Below are 26,466 nucleotides of genomic sequence, written 5' to 3'. Positions count from 1 at the left end.
CTTGTGATGTATAAAATGGTTAAGAATGTTGTAAGCTTTATTCACTTGTTTATGATCCTGATGAAAACATGGATTTTCGAGTTCTCCCATTGGGTGTACTCGACAGACTACTGGGCTTAACTTGATCTCTTATGTACTTAGTGTCAAATGGCTAACAAGTACACTTGAGATTAGGTTAAATTGGATGGTTCTGCCACACTACCAGATTTCAATTCTTCCATCACTGCTACATGCTGAAAGCTGCTACACTATAGCTGACAAGATCGACTCGAAAACTGAAGCAATTCTTATCCAATTCTCATAAAATTTGTATGGCAACTTGTACCATAAGTCTAGAGCATGCATACCAAACTTTAAGCCAATCCAAATAGATTTGATCACTTAAACTCAGACTTGATCTCAACTAACTTAGTTTTTCAATTTTGGACAGATTTCAACCAATTAAGCTACACTTCTTCAAATTGAATCAAACTTAAAACAAACTTGTTTGAATACTTTCACAAGACAAATCCATTCAATCCACTTACTAAAGGTCATCTTATGAATTTATACAACACAAATCAATCCAAACTTGATTACTAAGCATTTATACATTCAATCATCTTATAGCAAGCAACATATGCATATATTTCTAATTAAACCAACTCATATGCATCCAAATAAAATGATCAACAAGAGATATACCTTGGTTAGCTCATGATCATCCAATTAGCAAGCTTCAACTCATATCTTTGCAAGCCATCAAATATATCAATAAATCATCCACGATATGAATGTTGCACTTGTATGTTGTAGCACTTGGACTTCACTCAATTTTCACTTGGCATTGGGTTTGGATGTGCACTAAGCTTCATAACTTGACTTAACATATGATGAACAATGTGATATCAATTGAATCAAGCCTCTAATACCACGGTACCTACATACATTCATCCATATTTTGATGGTACCTAAACAAGTTTGGGTCCTCTCAAGTTAGGAGCAACATACTTGGGTATTGCCTTAGTATGAGTAGCGGGATATTTTGCAATTGCAACCATAAGGTACCATTGCCATCCTTTTTAAGCATATTATTATCAATAATTGAAATAGGCTTAGAAAAGTTACCTAGGGGACAAGAATATGTCATGTGTCCCCTTTCCCGGTATAAGTAGAACTTTCTCTTTGACTGAGCCTTTTCTTCATTGCTCATATGGTGCTTCTTGTTGTCTTGCCTCTCATGAGTTGCTTGAGCTTTCTTCTCAAACTTGGTAGGACACCTTGAGGCAAAGTGTCACATGTCTTTACACTTGAAGCACTTGATGTGAGCATACACCTTCTCATCTTTATTCTTGCTTATCATCTTAGCATCTTGAATATGCATTGGATGCCTTGCTCTTCCACCCCTTCTTGTTTTCTTCTTCTTCATCATCAAGTCACCACCATCTTCATGGTTGATATTGATTTGCTCTTAGGGTGCCTTTTCTTGCTCATCTTGTGGTTTTGGTTGAGGCTTCACTTGTTGCTTCACCACTTGCTTGGTGAGCACATAAAGGTGAGATGACCCCATGTGCGGCTCTTGAAGCACTTGACATGCTTTAGTGTCTCTTCTTGTTTCTTCAATTTGAGCTTCTCTTCATTGGGGAAACCATTTGCAAGATGTCCCACTTCATGGCACTTGAAGCACATGAAATATGATAGCCTCTTGTGTTCTTGCTTTTTTATCTTTCTTTCTCTTTTTCTTTCTCCTTTGGTCATGCTCTTGTTGAATCTAATGCCACTCATGTCACCATAGATTCTTTGAGTCTTCATCATATGCTCAAATGTGACTTTGGAGTTATAGCACCTCTCTAACTTGTGGCTCAAATTCTTCACTTCGCTTTTGAGCTCAATGTTCTTCTTCAAAATGTTAGTCTCACAAGACATAGAAGTAAAACAAGCATCTATATGTGAAGAACATAGCATAGCTAATAAAACATCACAAGAGGTGGATACATGCTTCTTGTCTACATCACAAGGGTTAGCAACAATATGTGATTGATCAATTGACCCATGTGATGAGCTCTCACTAGTTTTAATCTTTTCATTAGAAAGCTCTTTAGTGAGAAAAGCATGGTCTTGTACCAAGTTATCGTGAGCAACACTAAGTTCCTCATGAGCTAATTTTAGCTCCTCATGTGAATAAGTAGTAACATAAAGTAGATACTTTTATTGTTCACATGTGTTCTTTAGAAAAGAGTTTTCAATTTTCAATTTCTTGGTTTTAGCCATCTCTTTTTCCAAAGCTTTAATCATGCAACCATATCTATCTAGAAGCTTCTCATATGAATCAAGATCAATCACATTTGCATTAGATGCCTTGGTGTCACCTTGTGACATAAAGCAATGTGATGTAGTTGGAGAGCTTGTAGAAACATCACTCTCATAGCCCTCATCATCATCATCAACAAGTGTGCATGGAGTAGCATCATCATTTGCATCACTTGTGGCATCATCATCAATCTTGTCAAGTGGTCTTGTGATTTGATCATCATCATCATCACTTGAATATGAGGTGGAGCAATCTTCCACAATCACCAAATTGTGGCTATGCTCAAATTATGCAATCATCCACAGATCTATACATGAAGTTAGTAGCTTGGATGTCGAGATCTAGACATTTCTCTTGTGCTTGAGTTAGATTCTCTTTATCCAACACATGAGAAAAGCATACATCTACCATCCACCACATTTGAGGGCAAATAAACTTAAAATTACATATCATCTAATTTTTCCATCGTGCAAAGTGTGTGCCATAAAAAATGTGTGGACAATCAACATCTAGCTAATAAATCGCCATCCTTTCGGGTCGGCGAAGACCACAAATGAGAGACCAAGCTCCGATACCACGTGTAGGGTCGAGATGACGGACTAGAGGGAGGGTAAATAGTCCTTTCTAAAATTAATCCCGTCGGCTAACCATAACAAATGCAAAATTAAAACTATCGGTCTAGCCAAGACTACACCCCTCTGTCTAAATTACAAGCACCTTACAAAGATCCTAATTAGGAAACAAAGATGCCGGGCTAGCTAGAGCTCACCTAATCAATTCTAGAGTAAGGTCACATAAACCTATGCACTAGTACTTTGGCAACCGGGAGAGCTCCTACATAAACTAGTAAGCAAAAGCACAAAGCTACTTAAGCTCACTAGCAATGCTCAATAACAAGGCTACACAAGCTAAATTATAGAGCGTAAAATACTTAGCTACACAAACTAAGCAATGTGACTAACAAGGCTACTCAAACCAAATTAGTCACGCAAGAGAGCTACTTCTATGCTACACAAGCAAGAAGGTAACTAGCAAGCTATACAAGCTAACTAATTACAAGAGCAACTACATAAGCACAATGTAAATGAAGTAAATACAAGCTTGTGTAACGAGGATGCAAACCTATAGGAAGACGAGGATGACATGATGATTTTTATCCTGAGATTCACTTGGTTGCCACCAAGCTAGTCCCCGTTGAGACAAGCTCCAAGGTTGCCATCGGTCCTCTTGCTAGTGGTGACCCACAAGTCACATTCCCCCACGTGGAGTGCTTACCACAAGCTCTAGTACTTGACCTGGTTGGACCACTTGTCGCCCTTCACGTCTTGCTCTACTAGAGTTGCTCTTCGTGGCTCCCGCGGGGTGAGCACAATCCCCCTCAGAATCACTTCTTCGAAGCACTACACAATCTTCGTTGTGTGCTTCAACGGAGACCACCACCAGGCCATCTAGGATGTGGCAACCTCGAAGAGTAACAAGCACCACCGACTTGCCACTCAATCACCTAGTGCCACTCGATGCAATCTCACAATACAACGCACTAGAATCACTCACTCGCAATGGATTCGCACTTCTCACAAGCACAAGTGAGTTAGAGGCTTATCAAACCAAGCACACACAAGGGCAACACATCCCCAAGGTGCTCAACTAGCCAAATGCCCGAGCTCCACCTCTATTTATAGCCCCCAAGCCAAATAGAGTCGTTGGAGCAAAGTTGCACTTTCTGTGAGGGCACCGGACACGACGGTGTGGCCACCGGACATGGGGTGGCGATGCCCCCCAACGGTCGAATCCAACGGCTAGTTTGACTAGTCGTGGTCACCGAACAGGCGGCAGCGGCACCGGATAGGGGATGGCGGTGCCACCCCGGACAACACCCCAAAAACCCTTCTCTCTGAAAAATAGGGCGGTGCACCGTCGTCACCATGGCGGTGACCGTGGCTGTGACCCTCTCGCCTCAGCACCGAACTCACCACCCTTGGGAAAAAAGTGGCGGTGCCATCGGACAACACCTGGTGGTGAACCGCCCTGCACATGGCGGTGTACACCATCACGTCCGGTGATAGCCCTTCTGCTGCTGCTCAAAACCAAGTCCAGGTAGGCACCGCCCTAGGGGTGACGGTGCCACCGGACAAGGTACGTCGGTGCTAGCTCCAACCCCTGCTCTCATCCTCGACCAGCGGGTCACCGCCAAGAGGGTGGCGGTGCACCAGACAGGGTGTGGCGGTGCTCCTAGGGCAGCACCCCAAGCTTGGTTTTGCCTCGTTTCTTCACCTTTCAACTTCTCCTTTGTAAAGGTGCTAACACCACCAAGTGATCACCAACTTGTGCTCGTGTCTTAGCTTTTCACAATTATTTTTCCAAAGGATTAGCACTCTTTTCTCAACGCCACTAGATCCTAACACGTATGCAAAGTTAGATCGCTCAAGTGGCACTAGATGACAGATATGCAAACAAGTTTGCTCCTATTAATAGTATGGCCATCTATCTTAAACTCGACCATGCACTTCTCTACACAAACCTTTGACCGGTGAAATGAAATGCCCTACAAATGTACCTTTGCCTTGCGTATTCCATTCCATCTCCTCCATCGTTGATGCAACACATGCACCAACCAATCACTAAATAAAATGATCCACTTTATATCATCACGCGACCGTATTGGTTCATCGATCTTGACCTCTCTTGCTTTTCACCGTTGCCTTTGCCCATCGGCGCTAAGTCTTGCTCAAGCTTCACCGCCACGCAGGCCATCGCTCCAAAGCCTCCAACTTGCCCTTCACGCTTGCAACCGGTCTATCAAGTCAAGTCTTGTCTTGATCTTCTCCACCTTAGTCACATGACTCCATGTCATGTCTCTATGCAATGAGCCTCTTCATCACATGTGTGGGCTTTGCAACATCTCCAAGCCATTTTACCTCTATGGCATATGTTTCTCACACACATGTACCTATGAACTAATCACCTGTGTATCTCACATTAAACACAATTAGTCCACATATGATTGTCACTCAATTACCAAAACCAAACAATGACCTTTCAAAGATGTTTTGGCTTAAATAATCAAAGTGACGCTAAACTCCCACTAGGTCAGATGTCACAACTGCTCACTTCTATCACTGCTAACATGTAAAAAAGTAACTTAAATACGCACACATAATCGATAAATATATCATCGACATACTAAATATCTAGTTGAGATAACATTTCCTTAAAAGTGACAGCAAAATCAGTTTATAATTCTTTGTACTAATGTCACATGATAATAAATTATGTAATTTGTGACTTTATCAAATTTATGCATTTTTATTGGCACATTATGACATATCTGTGTTGATAATATAATTGTAGGTACTCTATTATTTATAAAAAGAGTACTACTACACATAATCTTGAGTAAATTCAATCCAAAAGTGGTGATAGCCTTTTTGGTTCTTTAGAGTAAATAGTTACTATTAGGTTTAATAAATATTAATAAACTTCTAAAGTTAGTGTTGTAGGATCTCATTTAGCTTCACCGGCAATCTTGAGGGACGTGATACATGTTTAAATAATTGTTAAATTTAGAGTGCAATCTATGATTTAGAATTCTTATTTCTATACTACGTAGCTTCAAATAAAATATACATTTAGAACAGTTGTTTGAACTGAACATGCAGAATGCATCTGCAACCATCACCAATAAGATCAAAACTAGAAGATAAAAATCAAGACATGTCATGAGACATGGATTACATAGTAAGAGCTATCATAACTTAAACTAAGGTTTTAACTAAACATATTAAGACACGTGGAGGCGCGATGCACTAGGACAAAAACTATGGATAGCTATCAATACAACTTCTCAGTCCGAACTCCTTACAAATTACAAAAGTACTCCCTTCATTTCAAAGTATAAGACGTTTTGCCTTTTCAAGATGCATTGATTTAACTATGTCTTTAAGAGACCAAGCCTCAGCTCGAGTGGCTACGCAGCCGGCGCAGGTTCGATTTCTGGAATCGACTTGCGTCTCTAAACCGGGATTAGCTCCCTAAATAAAATCTACAACCTCGTCTCGCGTGGTGCCACAAAGAGACTGCGACGTTCCCGTCGCCTACGAAGCTACGATGGTTTCGGTGATCTCTAGAAGGACACGGTCTTCTACTCTATGTGTAGCTGTAGGTCTGATCGTACACGTGTGGTGTGAGTGTGGTATGTGTGGATGCGTGCGTGTGTGTGCTTGAACAGATGCTACAACTGTACCCAGATGAGAGGCTTTAAAAAAATTGTTTTTAGATATACGGAGTAGTGTATATCTAAGTACATAGCAAAAATTATGTATCTTGAAAACCGAAACGCTTTATAATTTAGAATGGAGGGAGTAGTCACCAGATCAGTCACTAGTTGATAACTAACAGTGCAACATATTTTGTAAAAGGCCTAGATCTCTTGATGGGGTTGTTCAGGGGAAGATCAGCCCCTCATGGCTCACGCGAACCTTATGTCCACAGGGTATGGTGCAAACTAAACAGACAACAAGAAGCTATTTGTATTGCCTGACTCATTTGTTGTCTTCATCACCGGATGACATTTCGAAAAACGAGAGCACGACCAAGGGACCAAGAACTGGAGGCAAAGGAGGTGGCCTGCTAAAGGCAACCAGGGGCTCAACGTTTTCGTCTTTCGTGACGACAGATTCACTGGAAGTGTTTTCGTTCCCATGCCTCTGAGGAGTAGTAATTGTCATCATCCCTGTATAATTTTTCAAAGAACAAACAGGATAAGAAAATGTCAGGCATTCAGGAAAAGGACTGTACAGTTCGAACTTCAATCAAAATTCAGAGGAAGGAGTTGCCATACTTGCTAGTCCATTGACAGGTTTGATTTGCTTGGTCTTGGTTGCACTCTGCACCAGAAACCTCGCTGTGTCCCGCATCGGACAGCAACTCTGCAGCCAGTAATCTTCAGATGAAGAAGCAAAAAAGCTTAGTTTCTCCATACTTGTTAAACAGGTAATTTTGCTATTCAATTACCTTTCATTGTACAGATAAATTCCCATTGTTTATCCTAAAAAAGGTTCGCAATGCAGTTAGACCTAGTGTGAATTTTTTCACAATTTACTCTGTTTCTATTTGATTAATACTCCTATTACCGGCTGAATCATGTTCAGTTAACTCATATTACCGGCTGTTCAATTGCATAACCTGAAAAGTGTTTGGCTCCTCGATCTTGGCATTCTACAAATTAAATATAGCAATGCAGCCATCAAGCCACGAAAAGGATTACTGAATCGAATTTGTTTCTGGAGTATATTGTGCTACGCATCAGCGGAATTACGAAACCCAATCCACGGTTTTGTAGCTAAGCAGAGAAGGTGATTTACTTCTCATGTCAAGGACAGAGAAGCTTCAGTTTGCAAGCTAGACCATCCGTGAAAACCTTTTCTGCCTCGTCCACGGATCATCAGAAATAGACCACACAATATGTTCAGGCAACGATGAACCACGATGGGGGACAAGCTCGCGTCATATTCCTGGTCACATGAGAGAAGGAAAGGGAAAGCGAGAAACAGAGACCCCGAAGGTCAGCAAGACGTACCTTGAATCCCGATCGCTGAGCGGCTAATTCGTGCGAAGGATGGCGGCTTCGGAGGAGAGGAAGAGAACAGACGCGCTGCTTTGGCTCGGGTCGTTCAGTTGTAGACGATGGGCGAGCGCTCTGGAAAGTTCTCGCGACGAGCACCGGAAGTCCGGAACCATCGCCTATTCGCCTCAGTGTCTCGACGACGCCGGGTGAGTACGTGGGCCGTTCCCCAAAAGCCAAATGGGCCTTAGATCCGATTTTAGCTTGCTGGTAGGCCGGCTCCCCAAAAGCCTAAAAAGGAGATAGTGTGAGACTGACAATGGAACAGGTGCGTGCGTGAGCTGTATTTTTTTTTACAACACGTGCGTGAGGGTACTGATTAAGGGCATGTTTGGTTCACATCCAAAATTTATCGTGTTAAAGATTTAACAAGCTAAAACTTAGGCAAAAACATTATCATAGATTTAGCAAACCAAATGTGAGAGTTTGATAAGTTTTAATAGCAAACCAAATACTAGCCAAAATTATGGCTTGCCAAATCATTGGCATGACAAATTTTAGAAGAGAATCAATCAGGCTCTAAGCTAAGATATACTACATCTACCCTAGAAAGAATGTAATTCCAGTGTCACATTTTAGTACCTTAACTTTAATCAATTATAGATAAAAAAATATGAATAATTATGATACCAAATAAATACTATTAGATTATTTATGAAATGTATTTCATAATAAATTAATTTAAAAGCCATAAATATGAATATTATTTACTAGAAATTTGGTCAAACGTGAATAACTTTTTGTGACATGCAACCTATAGTTATATTCTTTTCAGAATGGAGGTAGTACATACAAATGTACTCAAATGAACCTATTATATCTCCGACTAGCATAGTTCATGCTGACATCGTAAGTTACGTTCTACTACCTCCGTCCCAAAAAGAATGCAATTCTAGCATAGTGTCATGTTTTAGTACCTTAAGTTTAACCAATTATAGATAAAAGTATCTGTGTTTATGATACCAAATAAATACCATTAAATTAATTACGAAATGTATTTTCATAATAAATTAATTTAAAGTCATAAATGTGAATATTATTCACTAAAAACTTGGTCAAGCATGAACCATTTTTCGTAGCACGCAACACATAGTTACATTATTTTTTAGGACGGAGGTAGTACCTACTAACATACATGACCATCGGTTGGTGACTTGGTGCTATACAATTGATGTTCTTTAGTTTTTATAGTTTTTAGAATATCTCATTTTGACACGTTGGTCAAGCCTCCGGGTGGCATTCCTCGTGACTACAGTTCAAATCCTTGGTCAGACGATTTTTCTGGTTGACGGTGTGGGAAAAAACTCCTTACGTAATGGACCGGCCCTCTCACCGGGTAACGGGTCCCTGTGTGCGGACAGGGTATGGGATTCAAGGGTTTTCTCGAGTTGGGTGAGAAGTCCTAAGCTAAAATAGCTCAGGGATGTCTACCCCGCAGCCTGAGTTTTTTTTCTCGACGTGCACAGGCATTTTGTGCAGCATTAAAGAATTACCGGAGTCTCAGAATTCAAACGTGGAGGTGTATAGTAAAAGCAACTTATTAGAATTTAAAAGTTTTTCATGGATTCCAGGATAGGTATTAAAATTTAGATTTGATTGCACAATTTGAGAAAATGCAACTTTTGTGCCGTACGCTAAAACTTGGGGTGGGGGGGGGGGGGGTGGAACCGTGGAAACAAGAAAAGAAAAGGCCCTGTTATCCAGCCCAAGCTAGAAGGGTTTCTGGGCCTTGTGGTGCACCCTTATCAGCCCATGGCCAACTGCAATCGCCACGCAGGCTGGAGCCGCCAACAAGCCTATGGGCCTTTTGGGAGGGAGTCTCCCCGGCTCGGGATCCTCTGACACTGAGCACGGTTTTATCTACTATTCATGAAATCCGTTTTCTCTCTCTTTTTCTCTCTCTTGCTGCACGAAGGAGCTGCCGGAGAAAAAAAAATTTGGCTTCTCCGGCTCCTACCTACTATCTGAGATGAGAGGAGGAGGGGAGAGTGAGAAAATCAGCTCTGATGAACAGTATCACTACAGTGTTTTTGCTGTAAGGAGCCGGATTCGTTGGGAGCCATACCAAACACGTCCTATGTATGCGCCTAAATTTTCAGTCCCTTCATTCTTAGTCCTATTTTCTAAAACTTTTTTAAGAAAAGCCATAAGTCCATAAGTGTATATCCCCAATATGTTGATTTTGGCTTTTTGTGTCCTCGTGACCCAACATAGCACTCCTAAACTATTCCTAATTTCACCTAGCTTAGAGCTTGCTACAGCTTCATAATAATTTTAGTACGATGCCTCTCATCTCTTGTTAGTGTTTAGTTGGGTTGTTAGTTAGGTCGATTCGATTAAGTTGGAGCAAGTAACGATGTGAGTTTTGATAGTTGTCCAGTTGTTGTACTAAAGTTGGGCAGGATGAGTGGTGCTTTATCCTCGGTTGTATGGTTTTTTGCCCCAGTTTCCATTCAAAAAACTGGACGGGCACTTGCCTTCTTTTCTTTCTTCATCTAGTAGAAATTGCGACAAAGCTTTTGCTGTCCTTTCTAAAAACAATTTTGTAAAGGTTGAAAGTAGAACCATTTCCATTTTATCTAAAATGGCTTTGGAGCTTGCTCAATCACTAACTCTCAAGAGCACTACCAAGAGTTCGTTTAACTAGTTTTTAAAAGTGAAAATCAAGGTTATGTAATAAAATAACTCTTCAATAGCAAACCATATACCTATCTAATATATCGTATTTAGTGGCATCCTAAACTACCTCCTCTATCTCTCAAATATGGAGTGACATGTTGTCCATTACATATGTTATTTGATACAAGGAAATATTGGGGAAAGAGAAATGTTTTTTTAGAGTATATGCCCTTTGTATGGGACTATATGGAAATCAAATTTAGAAAGGACACGTTTTTTAACTAATAATTTCGAATGACTTTATGATATGCTGTTAAGGGGTAGTCACTCGACGCGGACTGATGAAGACCAAAAAACCACGCAAAATGTGGCCTGCTTGAGGTCATTCCCGATTGATGGTAACCGTCCTAGTAACTTTTGCCGACTTCCGGGCATGTGCTGCCTCCGGATTGGCACTTCGGCCAACCTCAAACCGAACCTATCTAGCTGCTGCTGTCCTCGTCACTGAACACCTCCTGGCAGGCACGTTCCTTCGTCACCGTCACCGCATAATCATTTGCTGAATACAGGGCACGATTTGCATTGCCAGGAAGCTCATCTTTGTCGCGGACAGCCAAAAGTGAGCTGTTGCACAAATCGTTTACGTCTTTCAGTCTTTGATTTCGACCGGGATTAATATGATTCCTATCATTCGGTTCTGATGACGCGGCGGACACATTCCGCTCTCGCACAATCTAGTTGAACCAGCGAGCAGCGCGTGCATTAGTATAAGCTTGCCCCGAGCCAGGTGTCGCCGCGCCGAGCGCCGGCTGCGCATGCGCTTCATGCTCGTCAGCTCATGCAATTGACGTAGGCAGTGGCGCACGCCTGAGCCGGACAGCCGGTCGGTACAAAATACTATATGTATAAAAATATAAGATATAGTGCGTGAAATGTGGAGAATGTTTGATTATCCCCAAGTAATAAGGCGAGTAGAGTGTTTGATCCTTCGTAGCCCCGTTGTGTGTGTGCGTACCTCATCATGGCTCATGCTGAAGTTGGATGACAAAGAACGACGGGAGATCGAAACAAAAGGGCCTATTTGACGCAGATTATTCTCATGGTTCTGCGGCAAAACACGGCAAAATTAGAAGACCAACGAAACTACTTTTTTCCCTTCATCCATCGACTCCAGCTTCTCCCTCCACGGTAGCAGATGGAGCTGTGTTAACTGTTAAGCACCGGCACCGCCAAACGGGGCCTCGATGAATTGTAGTGAAATGTTTCTCTAGGACAGGAATGGATAAAGTACAAGAAGTAGTTGTCTTTGTAGATAAATAAATAGGAAATGACTGTTAAAAGGAGAAGAAAAAGAAACTATTGTTAGATAATATAATTAAGCAGGGCCGTCCCAACCGTAAAAGATCCGCTTGGCCATTTTGGCCCCTGATTGTTGGGCGGGTTGGCTCTTGGCGATGCTGTATGAGGCTTCTGCGCCGTGCACGCTTGGCGCCGCCACCAGTGGCCTGTGTTTGGGTCGCTGTCAAGGGCTCAAGGCCTGTCGTGTTTCAAGCGAGACCCAAAGGGGCAATTCTGCGGTGCCCAGAGAAACACAAATCGATTGTCAATAGGGAACAGCAGTGCTAGCGTCAAGAGACATCTATACAGACGGCTGCACCTACACTCCGTTTCGCGCAACTTACGTAGGTCCCACGAAACCTGAATGTCAGCACATCGAGAAGAGGGGAAAGGGGCAGCGCCCGCCTGTGCCTAGTTCGGATACCCAGCCGGTGCCGGGAGGAGATATTGAGGCAAGCAGCAAAAGACAAGGAGAGAGATGCAACACCCAATCTATTTTTTAAAAGAAAAAATCTACATGATCCCCTCACCTATTGCAATTCGGCTACTTCACCCTCTAACCTATAAAACTAGGTATTTAACCTCCTCATCTTTGCAAAACCGTTCAAATAACCCCCAACGGTGGTTTCGCATGATGGTTTTGCCACGCTGGCGTGTTGAGATGGACTTTAGTGCTGATGTGGATGACTAACAAGTGGGCCCCACTTGTAAGTGGCAGAGGGCCGCTTGTTCACGCGAGGCGCAGTTCCTGCAGTGTGCGTCGTAGGCACGTGACGACCTCCGCCGCCCGAATTTTTTACAATTTGGCCCTTTTTTGAAAGTTTCTCACAAATGGACCACTGGCGGAAAGAATTCAGGAAATGGACCCTTAGCTCGGCGCCAGAGTGAATGGCGCCGAGCTGGCGGGCACGGTGGCAGGGAGCTCGGCGCCGTAGATCTTGGCGCCGAGCTCGGCGCCATAGTGACTGACGCCGAGCTCGGAAATATCTATCCGGCCCGCGCCTCTTCCTCTTCCTTTCTCGCCCAAGCCGCCTCGGCCCACGCCGTCGCCGCTGCCCTTGCCCGCTCCACCGCCGCGCCCGCGCCACCGTGCCACGCCTGCGCCGCCGCCGCTGCTCCGGCGACTGAGCCCGCGCCCTCGCCGCGCAGCGCCGCCGCTGCTGCTCCGGCGGCCGAGCCCGCGCCCTTGCCGCGCCGCCGCTGCTGTTCCCTCGCCCGAGCCCGCACCGCACCGCCGTACCCTCGCGCCGTTGCCCATGGTTGGCGGCAGCGCCGCGCCGCCACGCCCTCCACCGCCGTCCTCGCCTTAGCCTCTCCTTGGTCTCCACCGGCGGCCTCGGCCATAGTTGGATTTTACACCACATTCGCACATGACAGGAGGTGCTTTATAGATTACCCGTTCTTTCTTCTTTTCCTTAACCCTTCGTGGTTCTCCCGGCCATTGGTTCTTAGAACCATACAACCACTCCTTGAAATGACACTTCGCCATTGAATACACCTAAATAATGAGACATTAGTACATGAACACATATAGCTCAAGATTTTAACACATACACTTTGCACTTACTTCATGCTTGTTTGGACACACAAACTCCAACGTATTCTCAGGGTTTATCACAGCTCGATCTCCATAATCGCACAGAGGAGGTTCCTTGAGTTGTCTAACTACGGCTAGGTGCTTCTCTTTAGCCGTCATTGCCGAAGGGTTAGGGGGGTTGGAACCCACCGCTTGAAGTGCTCACGTGGATGTCTCCCTCTAAACCAATCGTCGAAAAAGAGGTACCTAGAATCAAACTTGTCTGCACCATCGATCCACTGAAAGAAAAAGCACCTCTCATGGTCCTACACACCGAGATTCCAACAAAATATTAGTACCATACTTTAACAAATAAAGAAAAAGGATATTACAAACAATTTCTTACATTAAACCGACTACATGTGTAGAAGCAACGCATAGCTGCGTCTGGATGTTTTGATTGAAAAACATGGGCTGGGAAACCACAGTCACAGTTAGGGGCAGGAAGGTCAGGAGGGACGGGGGCATCTTTGCTAGACGCGTCGAGGTATAATTCTCGAGGACGACCCCGTTTTCGCCAAAACTCCTCCCGAAACATTTCTTGCATCTAACAAAATGGATGTAATTTAACAAACATAAATCAAAACATCACAAAAAATATCAATGAGAACCATAAATACAATACAACCAATTTTGTTCTAAGAACCAAAAGCAGTTAACATTATACCCTAAACCTAGGGTTTCTCATTTCATCCACAACAACGAACCCATAACATAACTACATGCGGCTTGGTTTGCTAGCTTTTTTCACGCCTTGGAATCAACCTACGGTTGTATAATACATATATTGAGGGATACAATGAAACCCTAAGTGATGACGATTCTTAGGTTTAAAAATCTGACTAATATATACCGAATCGATGCGAAAAAAACAAGGAGGTGAGCGAGTATACCTTGCTCTCAAAGATCTACGGATCAAATTAAGGTTTTTAAGGTCCAATATGTCAATTCGTGAGGTAGGTGAAGTGGGGAGAGAAAAACCCGAGAGGGAGAAAAAAGAAGAGGAAGAACGCTAGGGGAAGAAGGTTGGGCTAGGGTTAAATGCAGGGAGCTCAGCGCCAGAGTGACTGGTGCTGAGCTCAGTGCCAAGATCTACGGCGCCGAGCTCGGCGCCAGTTACTCTGGCGCCGAGCCCCCTGGCAGGTCATTGCCCCATGCCCAGGAGCTCGGCGCCAGTGACGGTGGCGCCGAGCTCGGCGCCAGCACCAATAGCGCCGAGCTAAGGGTCCATTTCCTGAATTCTTTCTACCAGGGGTCTATTTGTGAGAAATTTTCAAAAAAAGGACCAAATTGTAAAAAATTCGGCTCTGCCGCTCCCTGTCCGGCGCCGTGGCCGTGGAGCATGCACCGCTCTCGATGCTATCAAGTGCCTACACGTGAAACATGGGACCCATAATCGATTACAATGGAAGAAATCAAGGAAGCAAGCAGCTGCTTCACCCGCCTTGGCCATAGCGTGCAACACCACCGTGGCCCTATGCCTTCGCCTCCACATTCCTCTTCCTAACCTCTCCGAGCAGATGGAAGCAGCGCCGACGCTAACACTTCTACTGCGCCCATAGCAGGGGTGGTGGTGTGGCGAGCATCCTCTTGCTCTTCGTCTTCGTCGCCTTCTCTGTTCTGCATCAACCCCGATCCCTCCGCTACTGCTTCAACGATTGGACAGGGAAAGCCAATAGTGTGCAGAAAAAATGCAAGCCAGCGGAGGAGCAGCCCGGCGGCGAGGTTCCCATCACCCACAGCAATGGCGAGGCAAACGGCCCATTGCCCACGGTAGCCTTTGTGGTGTCCGCGGAAGCCATGGCAGCTAGCTAGCAGCACCACGGTAGCCAATTGTCCGTGGAAGGCCGGTGCTAGAAGTGGACACCGCAAAGGTTTGGACCAGGAGCAGAGGACATGGTGGAGTGCGCCATGTGCGTGCCTTTTCGAGCTCCACGATGTCATCGAAACTTGGGATATATGGGTCATTGCGGCGCCGCCGGGCTACGCGGACGAGCCACATCGAGCTGTTCCAATCTCGTGAGCTTTGCGGCGTGGGTCTATGTGGGCTTGTGGCGTAGTCAGCCTAGCGAGTTAGCAGCTTGGCCTGCGCCACTTGCATCCCTATTGCCGCGGCCGCCGAGCACGCACCGCTCTCGGCGCTATCTGGGGGCCATGTCGAGGCCACCGCCGTCGTGCAGTTCCCCTCACCTTCCTCCCGCGTGCCATGCCACGTAGCGCCGGTTTGGCCAGCTGCTACTCTGCCTTGGCTTGCCAGACCGCACCGCGGACACCGCCACGGCCACCGAGCACGCACCGCTCTCGGCGCTATCTACGGGCTGTGTCGAGGCCACCGCCGCCGTGCTGCTCCCCTCACTCGCCTTCCTCCCACGAGCCGCGCCGCGCAGCGCTGGTTCTAGCCATGGCAGCTGCTACTCTGCCTCGACTCATCGGACCGCACCGCGGACACCGATGCGGCTGCCGAGCATGCGCCGCTCTCGGCGCTATCTGCGGGCCACGTCGAGGCCGCCGCGCCATGCTGATCCTCTCGCCCACCTTCCTTCCACACACTGCCCTACCATGGCCGCGCTGCCTCGCTCGCTGCCAGCCGGCTCCGACCACCCAATCCCCGCTCCACTATGCGCCTAGAGCTCGCCATGCCGGACCGATGCTCTTGGTGCAAAGGTGAGGAGACCTGCCCACTTACTAGTGGGCCCACTTGTCAATCATCCCTGTCAGCATCAAAGTCCACCTCAGCCAGCGTGGCAAAACCACTATGCAAAACCACCGTAGGGGTTATTTGAACGGTTTTACAAAGGTCAGAGTGTTAAATACCTGGTTTTATAGGTTAGGGGTGAAGTAGTCGGGTTGCAATAGGTGAGGAGGTTATGTAGACTTTTTTTATTTTTGAAACATCCAGATACAATATTTGCAACATACGTCTGAAGACAGATGAAACACTTGAAACGTGCATCTAAAACACTTGCAAAAACACTTAAAATCATTGTAAAACATACGCAACATCCAGATAAAACAAGTGCAACATATGTATAAAACATATTCAATATCTAAATAAACACACTTGCAACATACGTTTGAAAAAAACAAATAAAATATTGGGAACAGAAGCTTGTAACATCTCGATCTACTTTTACAGCATCCATATGAAACACTTTGTAGGATCGAGATGGCGGACTAGAAGGGGTGAATAGTCCTTTCTAAAACTTAATCGCGCCGGCTAACCGATATAAGTGCAGAATTAAAACTATCAGTCTAGCCAAGACTACATCCCTCTATCTAAGTTATCAAGCACCTTGAAAAGATCCTAAACACACAACTAGGGTGCCGGTCTAGCTAGAGCTCACCTAACCAATCTAGCTTGCAAGGTCACACAAACCTATGCAACTAGTACTTCACACAACCGAGGGAACTCCTACATAATCTAGTAAGCAAAAGCACAAAGCCACCTAAGCTTACTAGTAATGCTCAATAACAAGGCTACATAAGTCAAATTATAGAGCACAAATTACTTAGCTACACAAACTAAGCAATGTGACTAATAAGGTTACTAAAATCAAATTAGTCATTCAAGGGAGCTACTTCTATGCTACACAAGCACAATGTATATGAAAGTAATACAAGCTTGTGTTTCACAGAATGCAAACCATCGAGAAGATGATGAAGACAATATTGACACGGTGATTTTCTTCCGAGGTTCACTTGCTTGCCACCAAGCTACGTTCCCGTTGTGTCGATCGCTCACTTGGTGGTTCGGTGGCTAATTGGCATCATCTGTCAAGCCCACACATCAGGCACTGTAAGAACCTACCCCGAAGTGAGGATAGCTCAATGACACGCTCAACTAGAGTTACTCTTCGTGATCCCCGCGGGGTGAGCACAATCCCCCTCACAAATCCTTCTCCGGAGCATCACACAATCTTCTCGCGTGCTTCAACGGAGTCACAAGCCACCAAGCCGTCTAGAAGGTGGCAACCCCCAAGAGTAACAAGCACCATCGTCTTGCAAGACGATCACCTAGTGCCACTTGATGCAACCTCATGATACAATCACACTAGAATCACTCACTCACTCAATCGGATGAACACTATCAAGCAAGAGTGAGTTAGAGGGCTCCCTAGCACCACTACATAAGTCACCAAGGTTCTAGTGTGCTTAGCTACCAGCCAAAGGCCAGCCAACACTTCTATTTAGAACCCCACGGGCTAAACTAACCGTTAACCTTTCACTGGGCAGAATTCGCAGCGACCGGACACGCCGGTTGTGATGACCGGATGCGTCAGACCCTATGTTAGGTCACTCCTAGCCATCCACGTGGTGCCCGTGTTCAATGTCCACCACGCGATCCCAACGGCTACAAGTCGTGCACCAACAGTAACCACGACCAGACGCAGCGAACGAAGACCGGATGCGCTTCACCCGCATTCGCTCGCGCGAACTAGCGTGCCACCACCGTGTCAGGTCGACTTCAGAGAGGTTCCTGAGCAACTTCTGGACGACCAGACGCATCAGGTGCAGGGCGATCAGACTCGCCACCACGTCCGATCCTCACAGGCCCTACGCGCCAACACTAGCATCACCACGTCAGCTTACGTCATCAACGACCGGACTCACCGCCTGCGTGTCAGGTCAACTTCAGCGCCAGCGTCCGATCACAAACTCACGCCCCTCAGCCAAGTGCCAGGACTGACCGGACGCACAGGTACCACCGAGGGCAGCGTCCGGTCACTCACAGTGACACTTCCTCGCCTCTATTTCTTCGCCGAGTTGATCCATTTCAACTCCAACTTCTTCTCCTTTATAAATGTGCTAACACCACCAAGTGTACACCACCATGTGTATATGTGTTAGCTTTTCATAAACATTTTTAAGGAGTTAGCCACTCAACTTGTCATGCCACTCGATCCTAGCAACGATGCAAAGTTAGATCACTCGAGTGGCACTAGATGACTGATATGCAAACAAGTTTACCCCTCTGGATAGTATGGTCATCTATCCTAAATCCAGTCATAAACTTCTCTACACACCTATGACCGGTGAAATGAAATGCCCTATAGGTTATACATTTGCCTTGCGCATTCCATTCCATCTCCTCCAATGTTGATACAACACATGCAACAACCAATCACAAATGATATGATCCACTTCATATCACCACGTGATCGTATTGGTTCATCGATCTTGACTTCACTTGCTCTTCACCGTTGCTTCGGTCCATCGACGCCAAGTCATCACTCAACTTGCCCTTCACACTTGCAACCGGTCCATCAGGCCAAGTCATGTCTTAATCTTCTCCACCTTGATCACATGACTCAATGTTATGTCTCATGTGCAATGAGCTCCTTCATCATCACATGTGTGAGCTTTGCAACATCTTCGAACCATCTTCACTGTCATGGCATATGTTGCTCACACACATGTACTTGTGGATTAATCACCTATGTATCTCACTCAAACACATATTAGTCCACCTAAGGTTGTCACTCAATTACCAAAACTAAACAAGGACCTTTCACACTTGCAACATACCTATGAAACATTCGAAACACTTAAAATATAGGCTTGCAACATGGTCTTTTAGTGCAATATCTCCTTGCTCATTGCGAATGGAGGCTCGTCGGTGCGTGGAGTTCACCGGTGTAGAGCTTGTCGGTGGTGCGGAGATTGCCGCTCCAGTGGAAAAGGCCGTGTTGGGTTCGTGCACTGGAGAAGGTCGCGGCGTGCGGGAGGCGTAGTGGAGAGGGAGGAAGACTGGCTATCGCTTTTGGGCACGGTGGAGATGCCGGCTGACGGAGCAGAGGCCCAGTGGAGAGGGAGGTGCGGTGGAGAGCGCGGTCACCGAGACGGTATGGCGGAGCATGGTCGCGGCGCTACGGTGAGGTGAGTTTTTTTAGAACGGTTCTGGGGCGAGTGGACGAGCAAATAAGAGGTGGTCATTGGGCTGTCATTGCAGCCTAGCAACGGAGCGTCCGGGTGGACGGACGCCCGCCTCCCAGAATTACCGCAATGGGAAACAGAGCGTCAGAGTAGTATAAGAAAACCAGATGGAATTGAGAAATGAATCGATACCGATTGCCCCGATTGGTGCTAGGGTTAAACTAGCTACAATTAATCCAAATCAAAGCCCAGTTAAAAACTATATCATATATGTTACGAGTTAAATGTGGGGCCCTGAGCAATCACACTGACTGCACTTGCTCACGGACGGGCCCGTGACTAAGAAATTTCACAATTAACTCCATAATATAAATGATGACGGATACATATACTAGTTGAGTTGGACAACATTAACGGGAATAACGACACAAAGAGTAGACATATTCTAACAATAGATTGGACGCGTACGTACTTCTCGTTTGTAGTAGCCATGGCTGATGGTGGAGGACCAATGTTGATGAAGACATGTCAAAGCAGTCGACAATGGAGACGACGTTACGTAGTGCCACTTTGCTTGGACAGGCGACAAGACATGGTGAAGAACACGAGCAGTTGCAGGAGGTGCTCCCCAAAAACCATATTCACCCTCTCTCGGTAGAGGATCACAAGGGCGTGAGATTTTAAAGACCTACTCTTCCGATCGTTGGAGCATGTAGGCACTCGAGATGGAGAGACCACAACTAGTCGAAATAGCTACAAGAGGCAAAACCGTAACTCAACAAGGTATGCTTTGGCGGTGGCGACAGGTCATATATATAGGAAAACCCGCATGAGGTTGTGTTACGATTACGATCCAAACTGGTTAGGATTCTAACTCTCAGACTTATAGTGCGAATAACCAGAAAATAGAGATGCAAAAGGAGGCCGTGCTCCCACAAACCATAGGCCAAATTTGTAGAACCATTTATGTAGGCGTAGTGCGCCCTTCACTCTGCCCCAACAAGGCAAGGTGAGCGAGCAAGCGTGTGGGCTTGCCTTCTCTTCGCACACAGTGACACATGACTCTGTAGTGTGGAGAGGACTCCCATGCCTAAATATGTCATCATCCATTTTCATTAATAAGGTGGGACTAAGGTTCACACCATCATCTACTTGCAGCCATGAATGGGGCCTTTGAGATTGGTTTGGAATAATTGAAAAAAAAAACTCATATGGGCTAAGACCGTTATTCCAACAATCCCCCGCTAGATCTCAAATTCTAATTTATATATTTTTCCGTTCGTGCTACTGTTTGATATACTAGTGGCAGGGACCGTTAAGTTAAACATCCCCTAGAGCTTCGAGCAATGAACTATATCTAGAATTGCAAGGTTTGTTCGAACAGATCTCTTGTAAACTCATGAAGAGACTAGAAAGTATGACATATAAGCTCCATCTACAGGAAAGGCTACTGGCAGCCATGTACTGGTTTGACCTGAGTCTCATAGAATGCAATGTTTAACGGCCAGTCTCAGGTGCGTTCTTTGAAGAATGTTCAATAAGACAACATCTTCACTTATTAAAGCCAATAGAAATACATGAAGACATGTCGCCATTCTATCATACATTATTGAGAGTATTGCATCTTCACTTAGAGAGGGCTTTAGATTATTGTCCTCTGTTAACTGATAGCTTGTTTTTCTCAGGTTCTAAAGGGGTGTTTGGTTGAGCTTTTGGTTTTAGCTTTTGGCCTCAAAAGCCAAAAGCTCAACCAAAGGGGCTGCTTTTGGATGCTGCTTTTTCAGAAGCAGCTGCTTTTCCGTAGTTCATTTTTGAAAGCTGGTTTGACCCTGCTTTTGGCTTTTGGCTTTCTGCTTTTCGAAATTGGTGGAATAAAAAGCTCTTCCATAGTTGTTTCAAGAGAGATAAAGATAGAAGATATATTTTATACTTGTTTAACCAAACAGCTTTCAGCTTTTCTACAGCTCACAGCCCACAGCAGCTTTCTCACAGCTCACAGCCCACAGCAGCTTTTTCCCACAGCCACAGCTCAACCAAACACCCCCTAAGTCATGGGATCGCTAGTCAAAAAGTTTAGATTAGCACTATGGTAAACTCTTATTGGTCTCATATCCACCTCCCTCGTTGTATTTTCTATCACATTTTGTGATAACCCTTTCGTAAAGTGATATGTCGATTTTGTTTATTTTTAATATAAGTCACAGCTATCACTTTGTATTGATTTCCTTTTGTTGTGTCCTTCGGGGGCTGGGCTTAATTGTCATCTGATATCCACCAACTTACCTAGGGTTATTGTTCATTTCCGGTTTTGCTTCATTGGTGTTCCACTATTCCTACCACACTATCCACCGCCATAAAAACTCACTTCAATATTTGGCTAATCATCATCCAGAATTATCCTGACATTGTCTCGCAAATCCTGCAGCAAGGCCCGGGGATCGGAATTTACCTAGTTTTAGGAAACACTGATGGTTAAAGTGTACTTCTAAAGACATTCCAAAATTTCAACAAAGAAATGGATGGACTAGGACTATGTACTATGGGATTTTGGGAATGAAAACCCTCTATCACGCCAGCGCTTCTGAATGTGAAGGAAAAAAAGGGGGGTAATTCCATGGCAGTATGGCACCGGACATCTCCATGTACGAACTGTGCCTTCCAAGGCCATTCGAAATGCCCGTGCATCCAAATCAAACCCCTTCTGGAGTTCTGGTCGTCGGCTCCCCAACCTTCCAGTACCGACAATGAAATCAACAAAAGCGACCAAAAACAAAAGAGCTTGTCTATCTAACGTCCGGGTATTTTAGCGTCCGGTAATATCTGAATTTTTTTCCATAGATACTGTTCATATTCTTCCTCTACTCTCTTTCACCTTGGCACAAATCACAAGTAACAAATCACAAATCACAAGTAACAATTTTTTTCTATGAAATGATAGAGACAAATTTGGTGGTGGCGTCGGAGTTGGGGAAGAAGCTCGTCGGACTTCAGGAAGATGCCGGGGGCGGCCGCGGCGGCGGCGCGGGGACGGGCGGGCGCAGGGGCTGCAGCGACGCGGGCGCGGCGGTGCAGGCGCGGAGGACGTGCGGTTCCACGGTAAAAAAAAAACTCGTATGCCACCAGGTGATAATAGCATTTCTGGAAAAAAAAAACATGGAGCTGAGCGGAGCGCGCCGCGGCGGAATCCGGACGAATCCATCAGATGGTCCGGCCGATTCGCGCGAGCTCCTTTTCCAGCTCGTCCAGGCCACCAACCTCCTCCAGCTCCTGCAGCCACAGCCACAGCCACAACCACAACCACAACCAGCTCAGACGTCAGCGGATCACAGGAGGCAAGGCGAGGACAAACGAAGGGGCACCACTCGCTGCTCACCTTTGGTCCCAGGAAGAGCCCATACGGGACGCCCTCGAACTTGTCCATGTGGTGTATCTGCTCGCGACATCGCCGAGGAGCCCAGCCACACGAGCGACAGCGTGCAAAAGCGCGGTAAAAATATCAGCTCAAGTTGGTTTCTACTGGCCAGTGGCAAGTACAGTACAGTAGATGGAAGCTACAGAAGTTTCGAGAAGGTTGGTGGTGAGCGAGAGGTCGGTAGCTGGCCTCGTCGCCGTCGTGCGGTGCGTACCTTGTGAGCGGCAGCCACTCGGCGGAAGTAGGGCACGTTGGCGATGGGTCCGACCGGGAAGCGGCGGTGGACCAGGCCGTCGTGGACGAACATGTAGGCCATGCCGAACAGCGTAATCCCGAGGCCCTGTGGGAGGAAGACACTTGGAGGGTGAGATCACAGTCGGATGAGTACGTGACTGACGCCACCGTGCCTACCAGCTGAGTTAGGTGGGTCCAACCAACCAACAAACTAACCAGACAGATACAACGAGAGACTCCTACTGTCTGGGCGCTGGGTCGTAAACGATCATGAATTATAAATTAGAATAGTATTTTTTTCTCACACCAAACTAACCGGATCGTTTCCTGGAAACAAACATGCTGCTAGTCCGTGGCTTACCGCGCCGAAGCATAGGCCGGGCACGAGGCCGCGGTGGAAGAAGCCGTAGGCGAGGAGGGAGATGGCCGGCACGGCGTTGATGATGGCGAACACGTCGTTGAGCTCGAAGGGACCCTCGCGCGGCCGGTGGTGCGACTCGTGCATGTGCCACAGGGAGGCGTGCCACAGCGCCCGGTGCGCCCACCGCGCCCAGAACTCCATCCCGACCTGCACGCACGCACGCGCCCAGCGAAATCAGCCGAATTTGCGTCAGGAAAAGGTTGCAGTTTAGAGACAAGGAGCGCCGCGTACCGCCGCGCCGACGGAGAGCGCAAACGTGCCCAACATCTCGCTCATCGGCACCTCGCCGCCCTGCAGTGCACGGAGGCATAAAATTCCAGCATTGTGGCACACTCGCGGCCACGTCCTGGCCACATACTACTCTTCTACTCCTAGCACTAGCAAGCTGCAAGCACTACTAGCAACGAGAGAAGCACTACTGGCCAATCAGTAGAAAGTTACTGTACCTCCATTTGCCAGCTGAAGCGATAGTACACGGCAGCGACGGCCATGGACGTGACCCCGAGGCTGGACATCACGGCGGCCACCAGGTACGTCCGCCGCTCGGACCGCTTCCGCGCCTTCTTCTCCGCGATGCGCCGCGCCGCCGCGGCCCTGGCCTCCTCGTCCAGCGCCGTCTCCGACACCGGCACCGGCACAGGAGCAGCCGGGGCCGTCGGGTGCTCCGTCTCCTGCGGCACGAAGCACGTGACGGTCCCGAGCCCGCGGCGGCGCGCGGCCCTGGTGGTGGTGGTGGTGGTGAGCGGCGAGAACGGCAGGGCGCGCCCGGCGAGGGGAGGCGCCCTGCGGCGCGCCGCGGCCGCGAGCAGCGGGTTCTTGGCGACGAAGCCGGTCATCGCGGCGCCGGACAGACCGGCGGCCATGGGCCCGTGCTTGCACTTTCCGGTGATGGAATGGAACGCTATAGATGGACACGACGGGGACTGGGTGACCGGGAGTGTCAAGTGTGTGTGACAGGACAGGAGGGGAAGGCAGAGGAGACCAGGTGCACGCTACTTAAGCCTTCGAGTCTCCCAGAGGCTCGCTTTGCGACGCGTCCGCGGGGAGGAAGAAGTGGTGAAATTGGAATGTGGCTCTCACTGTCTCACAAGTCACAACGGTCCATGTCACTGGTAAAGCTGAGCTCCTGCCGCCGCCAACCGATTCTGATGCAAAGGCCGGAACGGAGTTGCTTAAGCATCAAAATATGTTTGTCCATTTAAGGTCCGTTCGCCCTTGAATTCGTCTTGATCCACTTATTTTTTTCATTCAAAACAGTGTTTTTCTTTCTCAAATTCTTCCAGTATTCCTTCAAACCATCTAGATTTCTCCGGAATTCAGAAGCGAACAGGCCCTCAGTACGTAGCGACCTGTGTGATCTGTCGCACGTCGTCGAATGCCACTTGAGATAATAATCCCTTTCCATGTTACGACGCACGCTAGATTCAGTTTGTTAATTTAGCAAACTTGGGCAACCCTGAAATGTATCCAGATAATCAAACGAAAGTATTCCTCTCCCGCGTGACCACATGTTGTGTGACGGCTGACTAGTCGTCGCAGATGCAGGTTACCAGGAGGCAGCAGCCCAGCAGCACCGCACTCCAAACGCACGGTCAGGGCCTGCAGGATCCGGCCAGTTTGTAGTTTTGCGCCGTGTACAGCGGCATCGCCTTCGAGGTGTTGTGTGGCCGAAGGCGGCGACACGCTCTCGCCTCCACCGCCCTTCCCTCCTCTCCCTGGACGGCCGGACGGCAACCCACGAGTCCACGACCACGAGGGCTCTGGCCGTTGCGGTCGTCCAGATTCTGTCCCCAGTCCTGGTACTGTTTGATACAGCTTATCTGGAAAACGTTTTTCAGATAAGCTGCACAAATAGAGTAAAAGCGACGGTCAAAATAAATATGATGTAGCTTCTGCTTTTTAGTACAAATGATAGCTGTGGGAATAAGCGTGCCCAGAATAAACTGCTGAAAAACGTAACGTTTAGCTGTTGATTTCAACTTATTTTGATCGTAAACGGCTTATAAGATGTAGCAAACAGCCCCTTCGCTGGTCTCCGCCGCCACGAATTGGGTCGGAAAAAGTGCTCGGGCGAACGAAGAAAAGGAGGAGAAAAAAAAAACTCGAGACAGAAGAAGACTGGACGGTGCAGAAGGAATGGTGGCCGCTCTTGTGAATTGTGATGGAGCAGCCTGTTCGGCTAGGATTATTCCCTCGTAAATGATCGTAAATTTTTAGCCAAAATAATATTTTTTTCTTACACCAAATCAGCCAACAGTACTTCTTCATGATCCAGCAACGAACAAGTGCAGCCAAACGAACAGGCTGGAGATCCTTCCCCTGCTCTTCTGTCACTGACACGGAATGCTCTTTTGCTGTATGCATCAAATAACGCAACTGGCGGCAAATTCGGCATCAGCTGAGATTTTTTTTTTTTAGCCTCAACTCTTCAAGTACAAGATATAGTATCTGAACTCACGTACTAACTCACACCACATCAGCTGAGATTTGGTAATCATCATAGACCTCAACTATGAGGTGTCCACATCTGCGACACATTCGATGATACGAAACAAATGAAAGGAAGCTGCGGCGCCGGCGCAAAGAATTTAGTCCAGTGGGCCTAGTGTTTATGGGCGTGTGGTTGGAACATCCCATTCCCACCACTTCATCGGGCACGGGCTAGGAGCGAGACAACTGCCGTTTGGCCCAAGATAGGTCCAGTGTACTAAAAAACCATGTAAATCATTCCCATCCTAGGCTCCTAGCGGCGAAGTGGCCTTGTTAGATGAGTGAATTTAGTTCCACTAAAAAACAAATGAGTTCCCTTCAAAAAAAAATGATGAGTGAATTTAGTGTATATATACACTTCCTCGTAAATCAATTTCTAGAGTCACCTATTTTATCCAACTTTACATAAAAGGTAATATATATGACTCCAAATAAATATATTTAAAAATATATTTAAAAATATATTTCATGATATATTTAATGATATTAATTTGATATCATAAATATTGGTGCTATTTTTTTATAAATTTGCTTAAAATTAAAATAGTTTGGCATAGGACAACTCAGAAAATTAATTTAATTTTAGACA

General features: G+C 46.4%; 2 protein-coding genes across 2 annotated transcripts; both read right to left on the bottom strand.

The window, feature by feature from the left end:
- Nucleotides 1–6,613: 6,613 nt before the first annotated feature.
- Nucleotides 6,614–8,029, bottom strand: LOC136493587 (uncharacterized). The gene is given in 4 exon segments (XM_066489686.1): nt 6,614–7,022; nt 7,131–7,232; nt 7,869–7,947; nt 7,949–8,029. Coding segments are annotated over 4 exon segments (453 nt in total). The 3' UTR covers nt 6,614–6,831.
- Nucleotides 8,030–22,372: 14,343 nt separating this feature from the next.
- LOC136493514 (beta-carotene hydroxylase 1, chloroplastic-like) lies at nt 22,373–24,370 on the bottom strand. The gene is made up of 6 exons (XM_066489612.1): nt 23,834–24,370; nt 23,619–23,678; nt 23,328–23,534; nt 22,947–23,072; nt 22,694–22,750; nt 22,373–22,587 (listed from the first exon to the last, which is right to left on the bottom strand). Exons 1-6 carry the CDS (start codon nt 24,248–24,250, stop codon nt 22,519–22,521), a joined length of 936 nt encoding a protein of 311 aa, XP_066345709.1. The 5' UTR covers nt 24,251–24,370; the 3' UTR covers nt 22,373–22,518.
- Nucleotides 24,371–26,466: the final 2,096 nt, after the last annotated feature.

The sequence above is a fragment of the Miscanthus floridulus genome, chromosome 11, assembly GCF_019320115.1.
Source record: "Miscanthus floridulus cultivar M001 chromosome 11, ASM1932011v1, whole genome shotgun sequence".
Classification (NCBI taxonomy): Eukaryota; Viridiplantae; Streptophyta; class Magnoliopsida; order Poales; family Poaceae; genus Miscanthus; species Miscanthus floridulus.
The sequence above is the reverse complement of the archived record's forward strand: the minus strand, read 5'-3'. Positions and strand labels throughout refer to the sequence as shown.

What these genes read in the sequence shown, in the direction of transcription:
- LOC136493514 (XM_066489612.1), bottom strand. Translation starts at nt 24,250, where the DNA reads ATGGCCGCCGGTCTGTCCGGCGCCGCGATGACCGGCTTCGTCGCCAAG. An exon ending in CGCTCTCCGTCGGCGCGGCG is followed by an intron (nt 23,535 to 23,618) that starts GTACGCGGCGCT and finishes GCGTGCGTGCAG; the next exon opens with GTCGGGATGGAGTTCTGGGC. An exon ending in GGCTCTTCCTGGGACCAAAG is followed by an intron (nt 22,588 to 22,693) that starts GTGAGCAGCGAG and finishes CTGTGGCTGCAG; the next exon opens with GAGCTGGAGGAGGTTGGTGG.